The sequence below is a fragment of the Oncorhynchus nerka genome, linkage group LG17 (assembly GCF_034236695.1).
Source record: "Oncorhynchus nerka isolate Pitt River linkage group LG17, Oner_Uvic_2.0, whole genome shotgun sequence".
Classification (NCBI taxonomy): domain Eukaryota; kingdom Metazoa; phylum Chordata; class Actinopteri; order Salmoniformes; family Salmonidae; genus Oncorhynchus; species Oncorhynchus nerka.
Genome location: NC_088412.1, coordinates 21,943,607 through 21,964,006, shown reverse-complemented (window position 1 = coordinate 21,964,006; position 20,400 = coordinate 21,943,607). Strand labels below are relative to the sequence as shown.

Genomic DNA, 20,400 nt, shown 5'->3' with positions numbered 1-20,400 from the left:
TGGAAATATGCAGATGTATGATAGACTCGCCAATTGGAACTCGCTAGCTCGCACTTGGCTCTGCCCACCTCCTTGCTTGTTCTGTCCACTATGACTCATTTATTCCCATTGGAAGCGACAGGCTGTGGTCTCTTGGTTTAGTTAAACAAATATTTTACTTCTTAGGGATAGGAGGCAGTATATTCACATCCAGATGAAAAGCGTGCCCAAAGTAAACTGCCTGTTACTCAGGCCCAGAAGCTAGGATATACATATAATTAGTAGATTTGGATAGAAACCACTCTGAAGTTTCTAAAACTGTTAGAATAATGTCTGTGAGTATAACATAACTGATTTGGCAGGTGAAACCCCGAGCATAATCCATCCAGGGGAATTTTTTTTGAGGTCATTGTGTTTTCCAATGGTTTGCTATGGGAATCCTGATTAATTAGGACCCAGATTGCAGTTCCTATGGCTTCCACTAGATGTCAACAGTCTTTAGAAATTCAATGTTTTCTTTTGAGAAATGAAGGTGTGCTATTCATTCCATGTGTCACTCTTAAGGTCCCTACTATTTTGGTGCTCGTGAACAGGAACGCGCTCCATGTTGTTTTTATTCGGCATTAGAAACAGTTTATTCCGTCTTCAATTTGATAGATTATTTACATTTTAGGATACCTGAGGTTAGATTAGGAATGTTGTTTGAAATGTTTGGACCAAGTTTACAGGTAATTTATTAGATACTTTGTAGTCATGTTGGGCGAGTTGGAACCGGTGTAATTCTGAATCAAATGCGCCAAATAAATTGACATTTTCGGGAAATAAAGAAGGAAATTATAGAACAAAATGACCATTCATTGTGTCAATGAGACATTTGGGATTGCAAAAAGAAGATCTTCAAAGGTAAGGCATTTATTATATCGTTATTTCTGACTTATGAATATTGATATTTCTGTAGTTTGAATTTGGCGCTCTGCAATTTCACTGGATGTTGTCAAATCTATCCCACTAAAGGGATTGGCACGTGAAGGGATCCCTAAGAGGTAATTAAATAGGTCACTCATTGCTTTAAGCCACACCTCTATGGAGTGAGAGACCTGCCAAAAGGTTAGGATCGTAATAATATCCATACGTAAATTGCTAGGATTGCAAGAAAAGCCATGCGTGAAACATGAAACGTAAAGGTGAAGTTTCATCTGTGAACATACAAACTCCATGTTACAATTACAGACCTTTTGCCTTTGCTGTTGTTCTGGGATTTGATTTGCACTTTTCGCACCAAAGGACATTCATCTCTAGGAGACAGAATGCATCTCCTTCCTGAGCGGTATGACTTCTGCGTGGTCCCATGGTGTTTATACTTGTTCATCTGTTCAAACAATAGTAAACGTGGTACCTTCAGGTGATTGGAAATTGCTCCCAAGGATTAACCAGACTTGTGGAGGTCTACAATTTTTTTCTGAAGTCTAGCTGATTTCTTTCGATTTTCCCATGATGTCAAGCAAAGAGGCACTGAGTTTAAAGGTAGGCCTTGAAAATACATCCACAGGTACACCTCCAATTGACTCAAATTATGTCAATTAGCCTATCAGAAGCTTCTAAAGCAATGACATAATTTTCTGGAATTTTCCAAGCTGTTTCAAGGCAGAGTCAACTTAGTGTATGTAAACTTCTGACCTACTGGAATTGTAATACAGTGAATTATATGTGAAATAATGTCTGTAAACAATTGTTGAAAAAATGACTTGTGTCATGCACAAATTAGATGTCCTAACCGACTTGCCAAACCATAGTTTGTTAACAAGAAATTTGTGGAGTGGTTGAAAAACGAGTTTTAATGACTGCAACCTAGGTGTATGTAACCTTCCGACTTCAACTGTACATTCAATCTTTTGGCAGCTATCTGTCTCCATAGGAGCGTGCCAAATTTGACTGCAGCATGAGCGAGATTCCCAAAAGCTGGAGCGTCTTTCTCGCCTGCTCCAGTAGCGCTCACTTCACGAGCTCAGGGATGATTATGATTCATGACATGATGATTGTCTATCATGGACAGCAAAGGCATTTTCTGTAGTTTAAAATGTATTACGTAGTAATTTTCTCTATGATAAATTATATAAAACATAGTATCGCATGCCATTGTGACAAAGCTTATTCACATTCACATCAATAAGACTGCTTTCAAGAATAAGCACACGTAATCACATCTACTACCATCTGACTGTTTTCTAAAATGGGGTCACAAATGAGAAAATTCATAATTTGTCACATCCACCACAAATCCATGCGTTGCCAGTGCCAATTAAATAATTGAAGAGATAGATTTGTATTTACTTTTAAATAAGCTGATAAGAACAAGCAATTTATGTCAAGCTTTTTCTCTCCATTTTGTAAATTCAAATTACTTCCTGAATTGACCCAAACTCATGTAGGTCTATTAAATTAACACATATAGGCCTCCATACACAAACAGTAATAGTATAAACCAAATTTATCAATAACAGCAAAAGCACTGTTGCATACCTGATAAAGCAACAAGGTATCTCTCCAATAGTTTCTGAATAGATCAAATTGAAGGTTGATTCACCAAGCTGAGTCCAACCAAGGTGTGTGTAAATGTCCATTGTCCTATTTCTCTGCTTGAAGGGATATGACGCCCCTCCCCTTTCATAGGTAGGCCTGTCAAATGAGCGATTTCTGTCAGAAATGCTACGCAGCAATTGGGAGGTTGGAAGGAGCACAAACTGTATAAAACTGGTGAAAAGTGTATTTAATCCTCATATTGTGCTTGATTAGGACTTTAAATAAGACAGGACTTCTAATAAGACAAAAGCCAAGTAATAATCACTTGTATTTTCTCAGAAATTACCATTTGGAGAGAGGGGCTATGATCTATGAATCAGTCCAAAACCCAAGAGGTGAACCTTTGAATTGATTGCGACCAAGGTGGGTTTGATAAAATTGTTGGGAGACTATGCATAATTGGGGTGATATAAACATATAGCAACATGATTTTACAAGGATACTACCTCAAAAATATTTTATTTGTCAGGCCAAGTGATTGACCTGATGCATTTTTTGGCACATGTCAAGGCTGGACTTGGGCTGATTTAAATGTGTAAAGGTGACCCATTGCAATCACCATTAGGTTAATCTAGGTCATTAACAGGTATGCTCATCCATGATTGTTTACATTGCATTTAACACTGGAAGCAAACATTTAAAAAAGTGTTAACATTTGTCTTTACAAATGATATTCAACAAAACAGCAGTACATTAATTTGTTTTGGAATTAATATAACATGCAGGACCTTCACTTCACTGATCCTCAACACTGGGGCCCCAAAAGGGTGCGTGCTCAGCCCACTCCTGTACTCCCTGTTCATCCATGACTGCGTAGCCACACACACCTCCAACTCAATCATCAAGTTTGCAAATGACACAACCATAGTCGGCCTGATTACCAACAATGATGAGACAGCCTACAGGGAGGAGGTGAGGGCCCTGGTGAAGTGGTGCCAGGAAAATAACCTCTCCCTCAAAGTCAACAAAATGAAGGAGTTGATCGTGGACTTCAGGAAAAAGCAGAGGGAGCACGTCCCTATCCACATTGACGGGACCGCAGTGGAGAAGGTGGAAAGTTCCTCAGCATACACATCACTAACGATCTGAAATGGTCCACCCATTGTGGTGCAACAGCGCCTCTTCAACCTCAGGAGGCTGAAGAAATTTGTTTTGGCCCCCAAGACTCTCTCAAACTTTTACAGGTGCACAATTGAGAGCATCCCGCCGGGCTGTATCACCGCCACCACCATGTATTGCATGGCAATGATGGCAACTGCACCGCCCAGAAATGCAAGGCTCTACAGAGGATGGTGCAGTCTGCCCAACGCATCACCGGGGGGCACACTGCTTGCCCTCCAGGACACCTACAGCACCCGATGTGATAGGAAGGCCAAAAATATCATCAAGGACGTCAACCATCCGAGCCACGGCCTGTTCACCCCGCTATCATCCAGAAGGTAAGGTCAGTACAGGTGCATTAAAGCTGGGAACAAGAGACTGAAAAACAGCTTCTATCTCAAGGCCATCAGACTGTTAATTAGCCATCACTAGCCGGCTACCACCTGTTACTCAACCCTGCACCTTAGAGGCTGCTGAAATATACAAAGAATCACTGGTCACTTTAATGTTTACATACTGCTTTACACATTTCATATTTATACAGTGTATTCTCATCCTAATATTTATATATTTCTTAATTCCATTATTTTACTTTTAGATGTGTGAATTGTTAGATATTACTGCAGTTGGAGCTAGGAACACAAGCATTTCGCTACACCCGGAATAACATCTGCTAAATTTGTGTGAGACCAATACAATTTCATTTGATTTTAAATGCATGTGTCTATTACACAGTTCCCCTCAAACTACACATATTTGGTTAGTAGAGACCCTGTTGAGTGTTTTCCACCCCACTTTAGCTGAGACAGGTAGAAAAGTTCTATACAAGCCAATAAGTATTCCATGTACCATGTATTTTATGGCAATGAATGGAGTGGGTGGTGGCGTAAGGAGTCACCAGTACTCTGTATTAAACCTGTTGCCCAGCAAACGTGTATTTCTTTAAATATAGCCTACACAATAGCTTTCAACATACCATTCGTTCTCTTGGGTACGTTTTTGTGAGGATGAGTGTGGAGAATGCATAAAACATTACATTTGCGAAACACTCGCACTCCCCCTACTGTATTACCTAATGCTACACCTCCCCATTCACTCAACCTTCTTCCAGCCAGGATAATGCCAACAATAGACGAGACACAAAGCAACCATTTTACTTTATAACTATCAGCTAGCTATATTATAATCTTAATGTAGCTAACCAGAGATAAATGAAACTAATATTATGCTAGATATGTCAATTCTTTGTGGCTTTCTGGTTAGCTAACAGCAGTAGCTAGACCTATTGACGTCTGGGCTTGCGATCTACTGTACGTAGACAGATAAATATGCCAAAATGAACAGAGCATGTTTTAACGTATCAAGATAAAATATTGGTTAGGCAAGTTTATTTTCTCTCACTTCAGTTCAAATAATGTCCGCTATTGATTAAGAACTTTTGCGTCATTTTTTACATGGTTGTGTCATATTTTTTTGTATACTTTCCGTTGAAGCTTGCTTCGATGCATGCTTGAAAATATGTACAACATGAGAGGGAGTACACATGAGAAATGCCCTCTTGTGCTCCGTTTCGCATACTCCAATCCCTCAATTTGCGTGCCTCGAGCAGTAGTATGCATTTTGAAAAACACCCTGTATTATTGCTTTTAGACAACAGGTTACTATCATTACAAATGAAGATTTACCAAACCATACATTTTTCTACAAAACATGATGCTACAGTCACCGATTGTCAAGTGGCATTTTAGGCCTTCTCTGGCCATTAGTTATACACTGCTCAAAAAAATAAAGGGAACACTAAAATAACACATCCTAGATCTGAATGACTGAAATATTCCTATTAAATACTTTTTTCTTTACATAGTTGAATGTGCTGACAACAGAAATTATCAATGGAAATCAAATTGATCAACCCATGGGCCAGTCCATAGCATCAATGCCTTCCTCTTGCAGGAACTGCTGACACACTCCAGCCACATGAGGTCTAGCGTTGTCTTGCATTAGGAGGAACCCAGGTCCAACCGCACCAGCATACGGTCTCACAAGGGGTCTGAGGATCTCATCTCGGTACCCAATGGCAGTCAGGCTACCTCTGGCGAGCACATGGAGGGCTGTGCGGCCCCCCAAAGAAATGCTACCCCACACCATGACTGACCCACCGCCAAACCAGTCATGCTGGAGGACGTTGCAGGTAGCAGAACGTTCTCCAAGGCGTCTCCAGACTGTCACATGTGCTCAGTGTGAACCTGCTTTCATCTGTGAAGAGCACAGGGCGCCAGTGGCGAATTTGCCAATCTTGGTGTTCTCTGGCAAATGCCAAACGTCCTGCACGGTGTTGGGCTGTAAGCACAACCCCCACCTGTGGACGTCGGGCACTCATACGACCCTTATGGAGTCTGCTTCTGACCGTTTGAGCAGACACATGCACATTTGTGGCCTGCTGGAGGTCATTTTGCAGGGCTCCGGCAGTGCTCCTCCTTGCACAAAGGCGGAGGTAGCGGTCCTGCTGCTGGGTTGTTGCCCTCCTACGGCCTCCCCCACATCTCCTGATGTACTGGCCTGTCTCCTGGTAGCGCCTCCATGCTCTGGACACTACGCTGACAGACACAGCAAACCTTCTTGCCACAGCTTGCATTGATGTGCCATCCTGGATGAGCTGCACTACCTGAGCCACTTGTGTGGGTTGTAGACTCCGTCTCATGCTACCACTAGTGAAAGCACCACCAGCATTCAAAAGTGACCAAAACGTCAGCCAGGAAGCACAGGAACTGAGAAGTGGTCTGTGGTCCCCACCTGCAGAACCACTCCTTTATTGGGGGTGTCTTGCTAATTGCCTATAATTTCCACCTGTTGTCTATTCCATTTGCACAACAGCATGTGACATTGTCAATCAGTGTTGCTTCCTAAGTGGACAGTTTGATTTCACAGAACTGTGATTGACTTAGTTACATTGTGTTAAGTGTTCCCTTTATTTTTTTGAGCAGTCTATTCATATTGACTGCCATGTAAAACGAAACTAAAGCACTGGTTGATCATTCCAGAACCTTGGTTTAGGGGGAAGCAGTCTATGGTTCTGCAAACAGAGCATGTCTATGCATAGGAAAATAAAAAACATTTATATATAGGACAAAACACAGACACCACATAAAGAGACCGAAGACAACACATGATAGAAACACCACATGCAAATATGGTACAAATATTGGGCAGACAACAGCACAAAGGCAAGGTAGACACAATACATCACGCATAGCAACTGTCGAGTGTCCATGATTGAGATGTCAAGCTGCATGAGGCAAATGGGCCCACCAGATACTGACTTGTTTTCTAATCCACTTACCTTTTTAAAATTTTTTTTTTTTTTAAATAAAGGCATCTGAATGACAGATGCATATCGATATTCCCAGTCATGTGAAATCCATAGATTAAGGACTAATTCATTTATTTAAAGTTGACCGATATTATAGGAACTATAACTAAGCAAAATATTTCATTGTATGTTGCTTTTATATTTTTGTTCAGTGTAGTATACCAAACATTTAGGAACGTCTTCCTAATTTTTTAGTTGTGCACCCCACACCTTCAGAACACTCAATTATCAGGGAATGACTACAAGATGTGGAAAGCTCTCCACAGGGATGCTGGCCCATGTGGACTAACACTTCCAGTTGTCAAGTTGGCTGATGTCCTTTAGATGGTGGACCATTCTTGATACACACGTAACTTATGGAAAAACTCAGCAGCGCTGCAATTCTTGATAAACCAGTGCACCTGGAATTACCACACTCCTTTCAAAGGCAGTTATATATTGTCTTACCCATATCTCAAGACTTAAAATCATTCTTTAACTAGTCTTCTCCCCATTCATCTACACCAATTATTTAACCAGGCAAGTCATTTAAGAACAAATTCTTATTTACAATGACGGCCTACCCTGGCAAATTGTGCACAGCCCTATGGGACTCCCAATCACGGCCGGTTGTGATACAGCCTGGAATGGAACCAGGGTCTGTATTCATGCCTCTAGCACGGAGATGCAGTGCCTTAGACCGCTGCGCCACTTGGGAGCAGTGGATTGAAGTCGATTATTAAGTGACATCAATAAGGGATCATAGTTTTCACCTGGTCAGAGCCATGGAAAGAGTGGGTGTTCGTCATGTTTTGTATACTCAAGTGTATGAAATGTGTATATATTGATCCACCTGTGTTACCGGTAATCGCAACGGCAGTCCGCACACAAATGTCCGGTCCTTACAACCCTCTCCAAAGAATGTCGAACCAGTTTATATTTTCCATTTTTATTTAAGTTTACAATTCTTCCTAATTGTTTATCTTGATAAGGTCTTTGCTTTCCTTATGGAAAATGTTTGTGCCCATGGTGATCTGTACAGTTCTGGTCTGTGTTGGGGAATGAGAGGGTAGCCTTTTACAATTTGTCCAGGTAGTTATCCAATGCAGGAATTCCCTCCTTGAGCCCCTTGCGTTTACGTGTGTCAGCCACAATCTGGGAAATCTTGGTGGATGAGTCCTGGGGATCTCCCTGGAGGATCTGCCAGTGGTCAAACACACACTGGGGGAAGGCCTGGCCACCGGTGTTGGAACGCAGGTCTGCTGTGAAACCTTGAGAAGGAACACAGGTATTAGCATATATCAAATTTGTTTTATACAATACACATTTACTACAACTCAGGGAATTGTCTAGCCCTGATAAGTGCATATCAGATAAGGGAAAAGTGGACTGCACTTGGTGGGTCACTCACCGAAGGACTCGTTGACAGGCAGGTAAGCCTTGACGATGAACATGGGGGTCCCCATGACCTGGGACTCCTCGAAAACGTGACCGCGCTTCCTGTTCAGCACACCATAGATGCCTCCCACCACCTGCTCAGGACACTGCAGGGAGAGGGGGAAACAAGGTTAACGCCAACCTGTCCAAGAAAGCTATGCTGTTCAAGGATGTAGCATTTTTCTAGTCAACTTCCATTATCCTGGAGATGAGCTCATTTCTAGTCAAGTATCGTATTGTGTTTTATGGATTTAGCCATCACTTGTTCAGTGTGGTGCATGATTTCACATCAGACATAGTCCTTGTTGAAACCAAACATTTAAATGTCAATTGTAGGCATACCTGAATCTCCACCAGGTAGACAGGCTCCATGAGTCTTGGCTGAGCTGTAAGCTGGCATGCATACAGCACTCTGCGGGCTGTGGGAATGATCTGACCACCACCCCGGTGGATAGCATCTGTGTGGAGGGTCACATCGTGGACGTCAAAGCGGACAGCACGCATATTCTCCTCACACAGGGCACCCTGGAAACAAAATATTAATTTTTAAGTTATTGATACAAGCACTTCAGTTTGTGACAAATCTACATTCTCAGAAAACTACCCTTGGCGTATTCCCCAACACAGAATTGTGCCTCTTTGAATGATGGTATGCTTGTTTTAAAGTGATGAACAAAGTAGGAAAAATTACATCCATGAGTCTTGCTTACCTCCTTGACAGCCCACTGGAAGCCAGCCACCACGCTGTCCTTGATCTCGTTCAGGTACTGGACTCCCTTGGTCACGTCCATCAGCAGGTTGGGGCCGGTACCGTCGGGGCCGAAGCACCAGATCTTACGGGCCTCAGACACATCCCACTCGTACTTGTCGGCCAGGAAACGGGCACGGACCTTCAGTTCCTGTCTGGCACTGACGTCACCCTTTTCGATGTCCTCAGCCAGGCCGTCGGGGAAGGGACGGGCTTTCATGTACAGACGGTTGTGTTTGTTGGGGGACTTGGACAGGCACATCTGGTCAGACTCCTCAGATACAGTCTCCCTGTAGGAAACCACCGGGTCGGATTTCTATGTGGGAGAGTGGAGGGGGTGTTTAATTATTAAATACATCAGGATTAGGATAACACTGCCTGTAACGTAACACCATTGTAAACGCAGCAAAAAAAGAAACGTCCTCTCACTGTCAACAGCGTTTATTTTCAGCAAACGTGTAAATATTTGTATGATTATAAGATTCAACAACTGACAAATTGAACAAGTTCCACAGACATGTGACTAACAAATGGAATAATCAAGTCAAAACAGTCAGTATCTGGTGTGGCCACCAGCTGCATTAAGTACTGCAGTGCATCTCCTCATGGACTGCACCATATTTGCCAGTTCTTGCCGTGAGATGTTACCCCACATTTACATTACATTTAAGTCATTTAGCAGACGCTCTTATCCAGAGCGACTTACAAATTGGACTCTTCCACCAAGGCACCTGCAAGTTCCCGGACATTTCTGGGGGGGAATGGCCCTAGCCCCCACCCTCCGATCCAACAGGTCCCAGACGTGTTCAATGGGATTGAGATCCGGGCTCGTTGCTGGCCATGGCAGAACACTGACATTTCTGCCTTGCAGGAAATCACGCACAGAACAAGCAGTATGGCTGGCGGCATTGTCATGCTGGAGGGTCATGTCAGGATGAGCCTGCAGGAAGGGTACCACATGAGGGAGGAGGTAGTCTTCCCTGTAATGCATAGTGTTGCGATTGCCTGCAATGACAACAAGCTCAGTCCAATGATGTGACACACTGCCCCAGACCATGACGGACCCTCCACCTCCAAATCGATCCTGCTCCAGAGTACAGGCCTCTGTGTAACGCTCATTCCTTCAGAGATAAATGTGAATCCGATCATCATGCCTGGTGAGACAAAACCCCGACTCATCAGTGAAGAGCACTTTTTGCCAGACCTGTCTGGTCCAGCGACGGTGGGTTTGTGCCCATAGGCGACGTCTGGTTAGGACCTGCCTTACAAGCCCTCAGTCCAGCCTCTCAGCCTATTGCGGACAGTGGGAGCACTGATGGAGGGATTGTGCGTTCCTGGTGTAACTCGGGCAGTTGTTGTTGCCATCCTGTACCTGTCCCGCAGGTATGATGTTCAGATGTACCGATCCTGTGCAGATGTTGTTACATGTCTGCCACTGCGAGGACGATCAGCTGTCCATCCCGTCTCCCTGTAGCGCTGTCTTAGGCTCTCACAGTACAGACATTGCAATTTATTGCCCTGGCCACATCTGCAGTCCTCATGCCTTTTTGCAGCAAGGCTAAGGCATGTTCATGTAGATGAGCAGGGACCCTGGGTCAGTAGAAAGCCTCTTTAGTGTCCTAGGTCTTCCTAACTGTGACCTTAATTGCCTACCGTCTAAGCTGGTAGTGTCTTAACGACCGTTCCACAGTTGCATGTTCATTAAATGTTTATGGTTCGTTGAACAAGCATGGGAAAGCGTTTCACCCCTTTACAATGAAGATCTGTGAAGTTATTTGGATCATTAAAAATGCTTTGAACGACAGGGTCCTGAAAAGGGACATTTCTTTTTTTGCTGAGTTTAGAAGGGATCACGTGAAAGCCCTACATGTAACAAGGCATGGAGGACTAGTGTACCTTCAGTGGAATGCAGGCATGGTCCTCCTCCAGATCCTTGAGGCAGATCTCCAGATGCAGCTCACCGGCTCCAGCGATAATGTGCTCTCCAGACTCCTCGATGATACACTGCACCATGGGGTCAGACTTGGCTAGACGCTTCAGGCCCTCCACCAGCTTAGGTAAGTCAGCAGGGTTCTTGGCCTCCACAGCCACTCTCACCACAGGGCTGACGCTGAATTTCATCACCCTCATGTTGTGGGCCTGCTCGAAGGTAGTGATGGTCCCGGTCTTCACCAGGTACTGGTCTACTCCAACCAGACCAACAATGTTCCCGCATGGCACGTCCTCGATGGGCTCAATGTAACGTCCCATCATCAGAATGGTCCTAATGAGGAACAGGGGAGAGTCAGTCAACTGTTCAACACTGGGCAAGAGCTTATACAGCATTTAAAATGTGCTACTCCCATGCATGCGCCTTGTGCTTACTGGATGGTCACAGATTTACATGGTTTTCATGGATTGCGAGAGACAAATTACAAAGTATGGCCATTAGAAGTGTAGCGTTCCAGAGTACCAACCTCTGAATTGGTTTGAGGTAGAGGTCCTCTTTCTTTCCAGGGGTGAAGTTTGGTCCCATAATGCGCACCTTTTGGCCGGAAGACACGCAGCCAGAGAAGACTCGGCCAAAGGCGTAGAAGCGACCCTTGTCGGTGGTGGGCACCATCTTGGAGATGTACATCATCAAGGGAGCCTTGGGGTCGCAGTTCTTGATACCTTAGAGGAGACAGTTGGGTTAACAGACCGGTATATGGTACTATCCATGTTTCCAGATGAGTGCAGATGAAGGAAAGAAGAGCGGTTGTAGTCTTACCCATGGCAGCTTCATCGTCACCAGGTCCTTCATAGAGCAGCTCACAACGGTACTTCTGGGCGGTGACGGGGGAGGGCAGGTGGATGGTGATCATCTGGAGCAGGGCCTCTCCGGCTGGCAGCCAGCGACGCATCACAGCCTTCAGCAAGGGCTTGCCCTCCTTCTCCTTGTCCTCATTGTCCAGCTTGATGTCCAGCTTCTCTATCAACTTGGCTGTCTCCTCCTTCTTGAAGTTCATGATGGCGTCAAACACCTATGGCAGAAACAGCAGTTAAACATAAAATGGGTGGACCATACAATAAAATACAGATGGCTCATATGGGGAGAGGTAACTATAGAATTGCCTTTGCCATGCGTCAGACTGCAGTTTAACATCACTGGACAATCAGGTCAAAGTGAAGATGTAATAAGTCATCATTCATTGGCATGAAGCGCTAAAAGGCACAATACGAAATGCACTTTCCTGGGCAAATCTTATCGGTACATGGCTAGTATGTATCCCCTCACCTGACCTAATGCTAAACATTGTTAAAGTCATGTCTCCACTCACCTTGAAGATGGGGTCTAGGACGAGCTGAGAGAAGGTACGGGGGAGCTTCTTTCCATCAGGTCCGTTGGCAGACTTGCTGAACTTGCCAGTGGCTGGGTCGAAAAACCTGAAGGGGGAAAAAAATATCACCATTTAACCTCACTAGGGTAGGGGGAAGCATTCTGAATTTTGGATGAAAAGCGTGCCCAAAGTAAACTGCCTGCCAGTCAGGTCCAGAAGCTAGGATATGCATATAATTGGTAGATTTGGATAGAACACGCTTAAAGTTTCCAAAACTGTTAAAAATAATGTCTGAGAATTACATAACAGATATGGCAGGCGAAAACCTGAGAACTCCATCCAGGAAGTGCTATTATTTTGAAACGTCTCTTTTCCATTGAAAGCCTATGCACCATACAAAGACTTATGACGCAGTTCACGATCTCTATGCCTTCCACAACATGTGGCCCGTCTTTATGGATTGTTTCAGGCTTTAACTCTGAAAAATTGGGGATAAACAGCACTTTCAATGAGTGGACAATGGAAATTTCCAGACACGAGTCCAGCGCGTGACCGGGAGCGCGCCTTTCTTGTTTCTCCTTTTCTATTGACGAAGCTTTTGTCCGGTTGAAATATGATCGATTATTCATGACAAAAACAACACGAGGATTGATTAAACATCGTTTGACATGTTTCTACGAACTTTTATGGTACTTTATTGATTTTTCGTCTGTCTGTTGTGACCGCTCTTTGTTCCAATGTATTACTGAACAAAACACACCAACAAAACAGAGGTTTTTGAATATAAAGAGGGACTTTATCGAACAAAACAAACATTTGTGTAACATGGAGTCTTCGGAGTGCAACCATATGAAGATCAAAGTGATACACTAACGCTATTTCTGACTTTTGTTACTCCTCTTTTTGTCTGCTAACTGTTTGTAATGATTTGTCTGCTGGGCGCTGTTCTCAGATAATCGCATGGTTTGCTTTCGCCGTAAAGTCTTTTTGAAATCTGACACTGGTTGGATTAACAAGAAGTTCACCTTTAAACCCATGTATAACACTTGCATGTTTCATACATTTTTATAATGAGTATTTGTTTTTGAATTTGGCACACTGCAATTTCACTGAATGTTGGCCAGGTGGGGCGGTAGCGTCCCACACCCCCTAGAGAGGTTAACTACATTGCAAACTGACAAGGCTTGACATGTACCAGGCAATCTGGCAGGAGCTAGTTCAGGAAAATGTGGCAGATGATTACAAGGTTGACAGTGACTGGTCCCTCACCTTTCACCCCACAGCTTCTTCATCATGTCCTCCACCTTCTTGCAGCGCTCTGCAGGTCCTAGTTGTGCATCACCCTTGGCAGCAAACTTCATCACGTACATTTCAGCAAACTGCTTCAGGGTGAAGGCCCATCCGTGGAGTCCTGACCCAAAGCCAACAGTTCCAATGACCGGGTCAATCTGTAAGAGAATAGTTATTACTACTAGGGCAGGGTTGATACCAAGCCAAGAAACTAGAACTCCATTTCCAGAGAAACACTTTCAATATTCATGTAAACAGCAGTTTTGTCATTCGGTGCAAAACAGAACTGGAACAATGCCACAATTTCACAGGTGAATTGTCAACAATTTCTGACAAGGCATTGTACAGCCAACATAAGTAACTTACCATAATAGCGCCCATGGGACCACTCTCATCCTCTCCGTAAGTGGCAATGATCACGTTGACATTCTCCACGATGCGCTGGAAGGTCTGGAACAGATCTTCTGGCTCTAGCTGCAGCTCCAGCAGGGCCCGATCCATCTTGTTCATCATCAGCACGGGCTTGATACGCTCAGCAATGGCCTGCCTGAGCACGGTCTCTGTCTGCACACACACACCTGGGCAGGGACGGATAAGAGCAGATAGTGAGCTAAGAAAATGTTGAGAACAAATGGATTGGTTTGTTGACTGACTCCTACTCCTTTTTATAATATACCTCGTAATCATGGAACCTAGCATCAATATGACATCCTGTATGACATGTCTGAAAATAAAGAAATACTTGTTCACAAAAAGTATAGAACATGCCATCATTTTTACAGAAATGAAAGCATGATCGTGTCCGACATAACTAGGGCGCAAGTCGTCCTTACCTGACACGCAGTCCACAACAACCAGGGCTCCATCAGTGACACGGAGAGCGGCTGTGACCTCAGAGGAGAAGTCAACGTGGCCTGGAGAGTCAATCAGGTTGATGAGAAACCCAACGCCATCTTTGCACTGCTTGATGAAGGCCATGTCATTCTCAGAGAGTTCGTAGTACATGGAGATGGCACTGCAGTGGAAGAAAGTGTTAGTCCACTCAACTGCCAGCCAAAACCTCTGCTACTTCTGCCCAGTCAGAAGAAATGTTAATAGGCAATCGGCCAGGGGACACTCACGTTGACTTTATGGTAATGCAGCGCTCCTGCTCGTCCTTTCGTGTGTCGGTGAAACGGGTCTCTCCAGCACGGGATCCTGCGATGATACCAGCCTTCGACACTAGTGAGTCTGTCAGGGTGGACTTACCATGGTCGACGTGCGCAATCACAGACATGTTACGGATGTTGGACTTCTTGTCCATGATGGCACGGATTTGGTCTACGGTAAAGTTCACCTACAGAGAGGGGGGGGGGAGATTATTAATGTAGAGCTGTGATGATAAACTGAAAATTAGACGTCAACCATACCGATCACTTACCACAGGCATTTTGCTAATGTCGCTCATTGAGACAAGTAGACTATACTTGGGAAATGTGAAGTTTGAAATGAAATAAGTTTGCTAATACATTTGATGGCTACAACCTAGGGCCGGGCTATATAAAATTATTTCAAATGTACGTTTTACGCAATGTTCCAAATGCCTGTATCACAAAAGTCAAAGGTTCATTTCTCTCTCCGTTTTTATGAGTGTTTCTTTTGTCTCGTCCCCTTTAACAAGCAGTTTCAACACACTATTTACATTTGAGGTTTGATCCAACATAAAAATCAGTCATTTGGACACCAAAATAGTATTTTACTGTAATAGAGATATTAACCTTTGTAACAATACCCTTTTAATATCTCAACTCCCAAAATGTTGATCAGAGCAGACCCTACTAAGAGGAGTATCATTGGACAGGATTGTGGAAAATATATGCTCAGTTTCTGCTGCACGCAGCAGGCCTACCGTAATAGGCCTGGTAGTCGAGTAGTGCACACTGTGTTGTAGTGGGTACTGTGTTGTGAAAGAGTTATGAAAATGTAATGGCATGTAATATTTAACTGAATAACTGCCTGAACTTCGTCGGGCTAGGGGGCAGTATTTGGAAGTTTGGATGACTGAGGTGCCCAAAGTAAACTGCCTGGTACTCAGGCCCAGAAGCTAGGATATGTATATAATTGGTAGTATTGGATAGAAAACATTCTAAAGTTACCAAACTGTTAATATAATGTCTGAGTATAACAGAACTGATATGGCAGGCGAAAACCCAAGGAGAATCCATACGGAAAATATACATTTTTTGAACTCACTCATTGAAATGGCTGTCTATGGGAATATCAACGGAATACCTCCCAGATTGCAGTTCCTAGGGCTTCCAGTAGATGTCAGTCTTTAGAAAGAGTTTCCGGTTAGTTTTTTTTTAAATGAGCCAGAATTTGTAGTTTTTCCTAAGTGGCTCCCATTTTGGCTGTAGTATTGTGGCGTGCGTGGATGACAGTGCGCACTTAGTTATTTATCTCCGGTAATGAACATACTATTCTCCGTCTTAAATTTGATGGTTTATTTACATATCAGGGTACCTGTGGAACGATTTGAAATGTTGTTTGACTTGTTTGGACGAAGTCTATTGGTAACTTTCAGGATTCATTTGTATGCATTTTGAACAAGGGAAACCAGTGGATTACTGAGTCAAGCGCGCCAACTAAACTGACTTTTTTGGGATATAAAGGACTTTATCAAACAAAAGGACCGTTTGTTATGTAGCTGGGACACTTGGGATTGCAAACAGGAAGAGCTTCAAAGTTAAGGGATTTATTTTATCGTCATTTCTGACTTTCGTGACGCCTCTGCTTGTTTGGAAAATGTTTGTAATGCTATTGTATGCGGGGTGCGGTCTTAAAAAATCGCATGGTATGCCTTCGCCGTAAAGCCTTTTTGAAATCTGACAAAGCGGCTGGATTAACAAGAAGTTAAGCTTTTAAACGATGCAAGACACTTGTATTTTCATGAATGTTTAAAACCTCTTGGCTCTACCCATCCCGGAGCATGGTCATCAACTACATTAATTAGCATAACGCAACGGACAAAAAAATCTTTCCTAGAAAATATTCATGAAATACAGTGAAACACAGTTTAGCCTTTTGTTAATCACCTTGTCATCTCCGATTTTTAAATTATGCTTTACAGCCAAAGCAAGACAAGTATTTGTGGAAGTTTATCGATAGCCTAGCATAGCATTATGCCTAGCTAGCAGCAGGCAACCTGGTCACGAAAATCAGAAAAGCAATCAAATGAAATAGTTTACCTTTGAAGAGCTTCGGATGTTTTCACTCACGAGACACCTAGTTAGATAGCAAATGTTCCCTTCTTCCCAAAATATGTATTTTTGTAGCCGAAATAACTCCGTTAGTTCTTCACGTTTAGCTGAGAATTCGACCGGAAATTGCGGTCACGACATCGCCGAAAAATATTCAAAATTAGTTCCATAATATCGACAGAAACATGGCAAACGTGGTTTATAATCAACCCTCAAGGTGTTTTTCAAATATCTATTCGATAATATATCAACCGGGACAGCTGTATTTTCAGTAAGACCGGGAGGAAAAATAGCTACCCCTGTCTATTACGCAAGAATTACTCTGAGAGCCCTCAGCCGGACACCTACGCAATGTAGTCGCTTACACTCATTCTTCAACATAAAGGCGCGAAACTACGTCAAAATGCTGTAGACACCTTGGGGAATACGTAGAAAAAGGAATCTGGTTGATAGCCCATTCACTGCTCAATAGGGACGCAGAGCTTTCAAAACACTTGTCACTTCCTGATTTGATTTCTCAGGCTTTCGCCTGCAATATCAGTTCAGAAAAGCTAGTCAACACAGCTAACAATACTTCAAACAATCTGGAAAGAGTGCAAACTAGCACTTCATTTCATTTTATGTTTTTACATTTAGTTGTATATTTCCATAAAAATGATGACAGCTGATTCGTGATTTCGACTGGCTGGGAAACGCTGCCTGCCTGTCTCATCCCGACACGTTCATTACTATGGGACACCTGGAGATCAAATTTGAATACAGGTTTATACAAATTTCCGGAGTTGAAAACAATGTTAGTCTAAAAGAAATGTGAGAATGTCTAGATGCTTTTTATAGTGGAGATCATGTTTATAAATTGCCTGGCTGGGCTGATATGGAACAGTAAATAGGCCTTTTTAAAGTCATTGATTTAGCAGGTGGTAACTTGTGGAATAGACACCGGCTGCAAGGTGGTTTTAACCAATCAGCATTCAGGATTAGACCCACCCATTGTATAAACCCATTATGTAGGGAGGTCTAACAAAAGATATGAGAATGGCTGATTCTGCATGGCGGCAGGGTAGCCTAGTGGTTAGTGTTGGACTAGTAACCGGAAGGTTGCAAGTTCAAACCCCCGAGCTGACAAGGTACAAATCTGTCGTTCTGCCCCTGAACAGGCAGTTAAGCCACTGTTCCTAGGCAGTCATTGAAAATAAGAATTTGTTCTTCACCGACTTGCCTAGTTAAATAAAGGTAAAAAAATAAAATAATAATAAACTGTTGAATGCAGTACCATTAGAACAGATATGACGCACTGAAAGCTGATGCACTGGGGCCTGCAGACAGTAACGAGTATACTTGCTGGTTAGCTGACAGAGCTTTATTGGCCAACTTCATGCTTTAAAACATTCAATGCTAGGCAACCAAAAACAGTAAACTGCCGTAAATGGTGCGTATAGGTTGGCAAGGTGCACCGGGTGGAAAATTTGACTAGCCATCACAAAAGTTGGCTCTCGAGTGTGCTACTAAGTTAATTAAGCAATTAGGCCTGAGGTGGTGTAGTATATGGCCAATATACCACAGCTATGGGCTGTTTGTTATGCATGACAAAACATGGACACAGCCCATGGCCATATCACAATACAGTGGTGTAAAGTACCTAAGTAAAAATGCTTTAAAGAACTACTTAAGTCGTTTTTTGGGGTATCTGTACTTTACCATTTATATTTTGGACTACTTTAACTTCACTACATTCCTAAAGTAAATTATGTACTTTTTACTCCATACATTTTACCTGACAGCAAAAAGTACTAGTCACAATTTGAATGCTTAGCAGTACAGGAAAAAGGCCAAATTCATACACGTATCAAGATGTCCCTGGTCATCCCTACTGCCTCAGATCTGGTGGACTCACTAAACAGAAATGCTGCCTTTATAAATTATGTGTGTTGAGTGTGCCCCTGGTTTGCTAAATATAAGCACATTTTTGTATAGCGTTTACTTTCCCTCAAGTATGACAATTTAGTATTTCTTCCACCACTGCACTTAGGTACATTCAAAATCTGATACCTTTAGACTTTCTCAAGTAGTATTTTACTGGGTTAATTTCACTTTAGTAATTTTATATAAGGTATCTTTACTTTCACACAAGTATCACAATTGAGTACCCCACCCAATCTGTTGATATACCGCGTCTGTCAGCCAATCAGCATTCAGGGCTCGACGACCCAGTTTATACCTTAGAAATCTACGTAACCGGTGAACGATCAGACAAAAGTAGGCCTCGATGCAATCGGCAGAAAAATATAAACGTCGGCTTATTACACCTGGCTGCCATTTAATACCAACAAGTAGCGGAATAGCGAGTCATAGACAAAACACCAGCTGTTTCTGAATAGTAAACCGAACAGATTTAAACTTGAGCATAGCCATTAAGGGTAGACCGTCATTGTAAATAAGAATGTGTTCTTAAACTGACTTGCCTAGTTAAATAAAGGTTATAAAAAAACAAGACATGAATTATTGCCAAGAGACGACGCTATGACAGCGCAGCCTGAATAGGCCACGTATACACACAGCTAGCTTTTATGACATGCCGGCATCCTGAATATAGGTTAATAAACGAACGCTTGGCCAGTTAACAAGCAAACCCCGGACAAACAATTTGTAAACATAACACATACAGCGTTAGCTCTTAACGTTTGCGTCACTGGATATGGGACCAATAATAGAAGTGCAAGACATGACAATCGACCGCTAAGGGATCAAAGCCACTGACCGGCACTTCAACACTTAGATTCATGCTAGAACCTCATTTTAAAGGACATTACAGGTAAAGGTGGCCTCTGGCATGGGGCATCATCAAACAGGGGGAAAACTGGCATAGTCGGGACCATTTGGGTGTCTGCACTACTGTGCAGAAAGAGGTCTGTTCACACAAATTGGGTGCCATTTTGTTCAAAGCCCAAGTAACCACATACCATCTATCTCCTTAGTGTCAGACATTTTACACTTTAATGTTATGACTGAAGTAGCAGAACACATGATTCTACTATTCCCAAAACGAAAATACTTATCCAACTCACCATTTTAACGGATGGTTAAGGATTCTCTTCGTGGAAAAAGAGTCACGAAATTGTACACTGCCCACCTCTCGAGGGCATAGGCAGGGAAGAGAGTGTTTACGTCAACAGGCACGGTTTTATACTGCTCACGTGCTGCGTAAGGACGCAAAGTCTTGACGCGCAGTCTACTGAGACAGAGACGTGCGTTGTTTTGGCATTTTGTGACAGCATTTTACACTGGTGGGCAATGGCCTACAAGCATTGACGAATAATTATACTTCTACGAAATTAGGCTGAATTAACGTCAAACAGTCATCGCTAGAGGTTTCCTTAC

General features: G+C 43.0%; 1 protein-coding gene across 2 annotated transcripts; it reads right to left on the bottom strand.

The window, feature by feature from the left end:
• Positions 1-7,942: 7,942 nt before the first annotated feature.
• On the bottom strand, positions 7,943-20,190 carry LOC115144880 (elongation factor 2b). Of its 2 annotated transcripts, XM_029685980.1 has the most exons (13): positions 20,088-20,190; positions 14,905-15,119; positions 14,617-14,798; positions 14,150-14,361; positions 13,763-13,941; positions 12,494-12,599; positions 11,944-12,196; positions 11,651-11,846; positions 11,091-11,457; positions 9,157-9,510; positions 8,789-8,971; positions 8,421-8,553; positions 7,943-8,280 (listed from the first exon to the last, which is right to left on the bottom strand). In XM_029685980.1, exons 1-13 carry the CDS (start codon positions 20,088-20,090, stop codon positions 8,087-8,089), a joined length of 2,577 nt encoding a protein of 858 aa, XP_029541840.1. In that variant the 5' UTR covers positions 20,091-20,190; the 3' UTR covers positions 7,943-8,086. The 2 variants fall into 2 exon arrangements, with proteins under 2 accessions (XP_029541840.1, XP_029541841.1); XM_029685981.2 differs by lacking the exons at positions 14,905-15,119; positions 20,088-20,190 and adding an exon at positions 14,460-14,507 and having other exon boundaries at positions 14,617-14,708.
• Between the last annotated feature and the right edge of the window lie 210 nt (positions 20,191-20,400).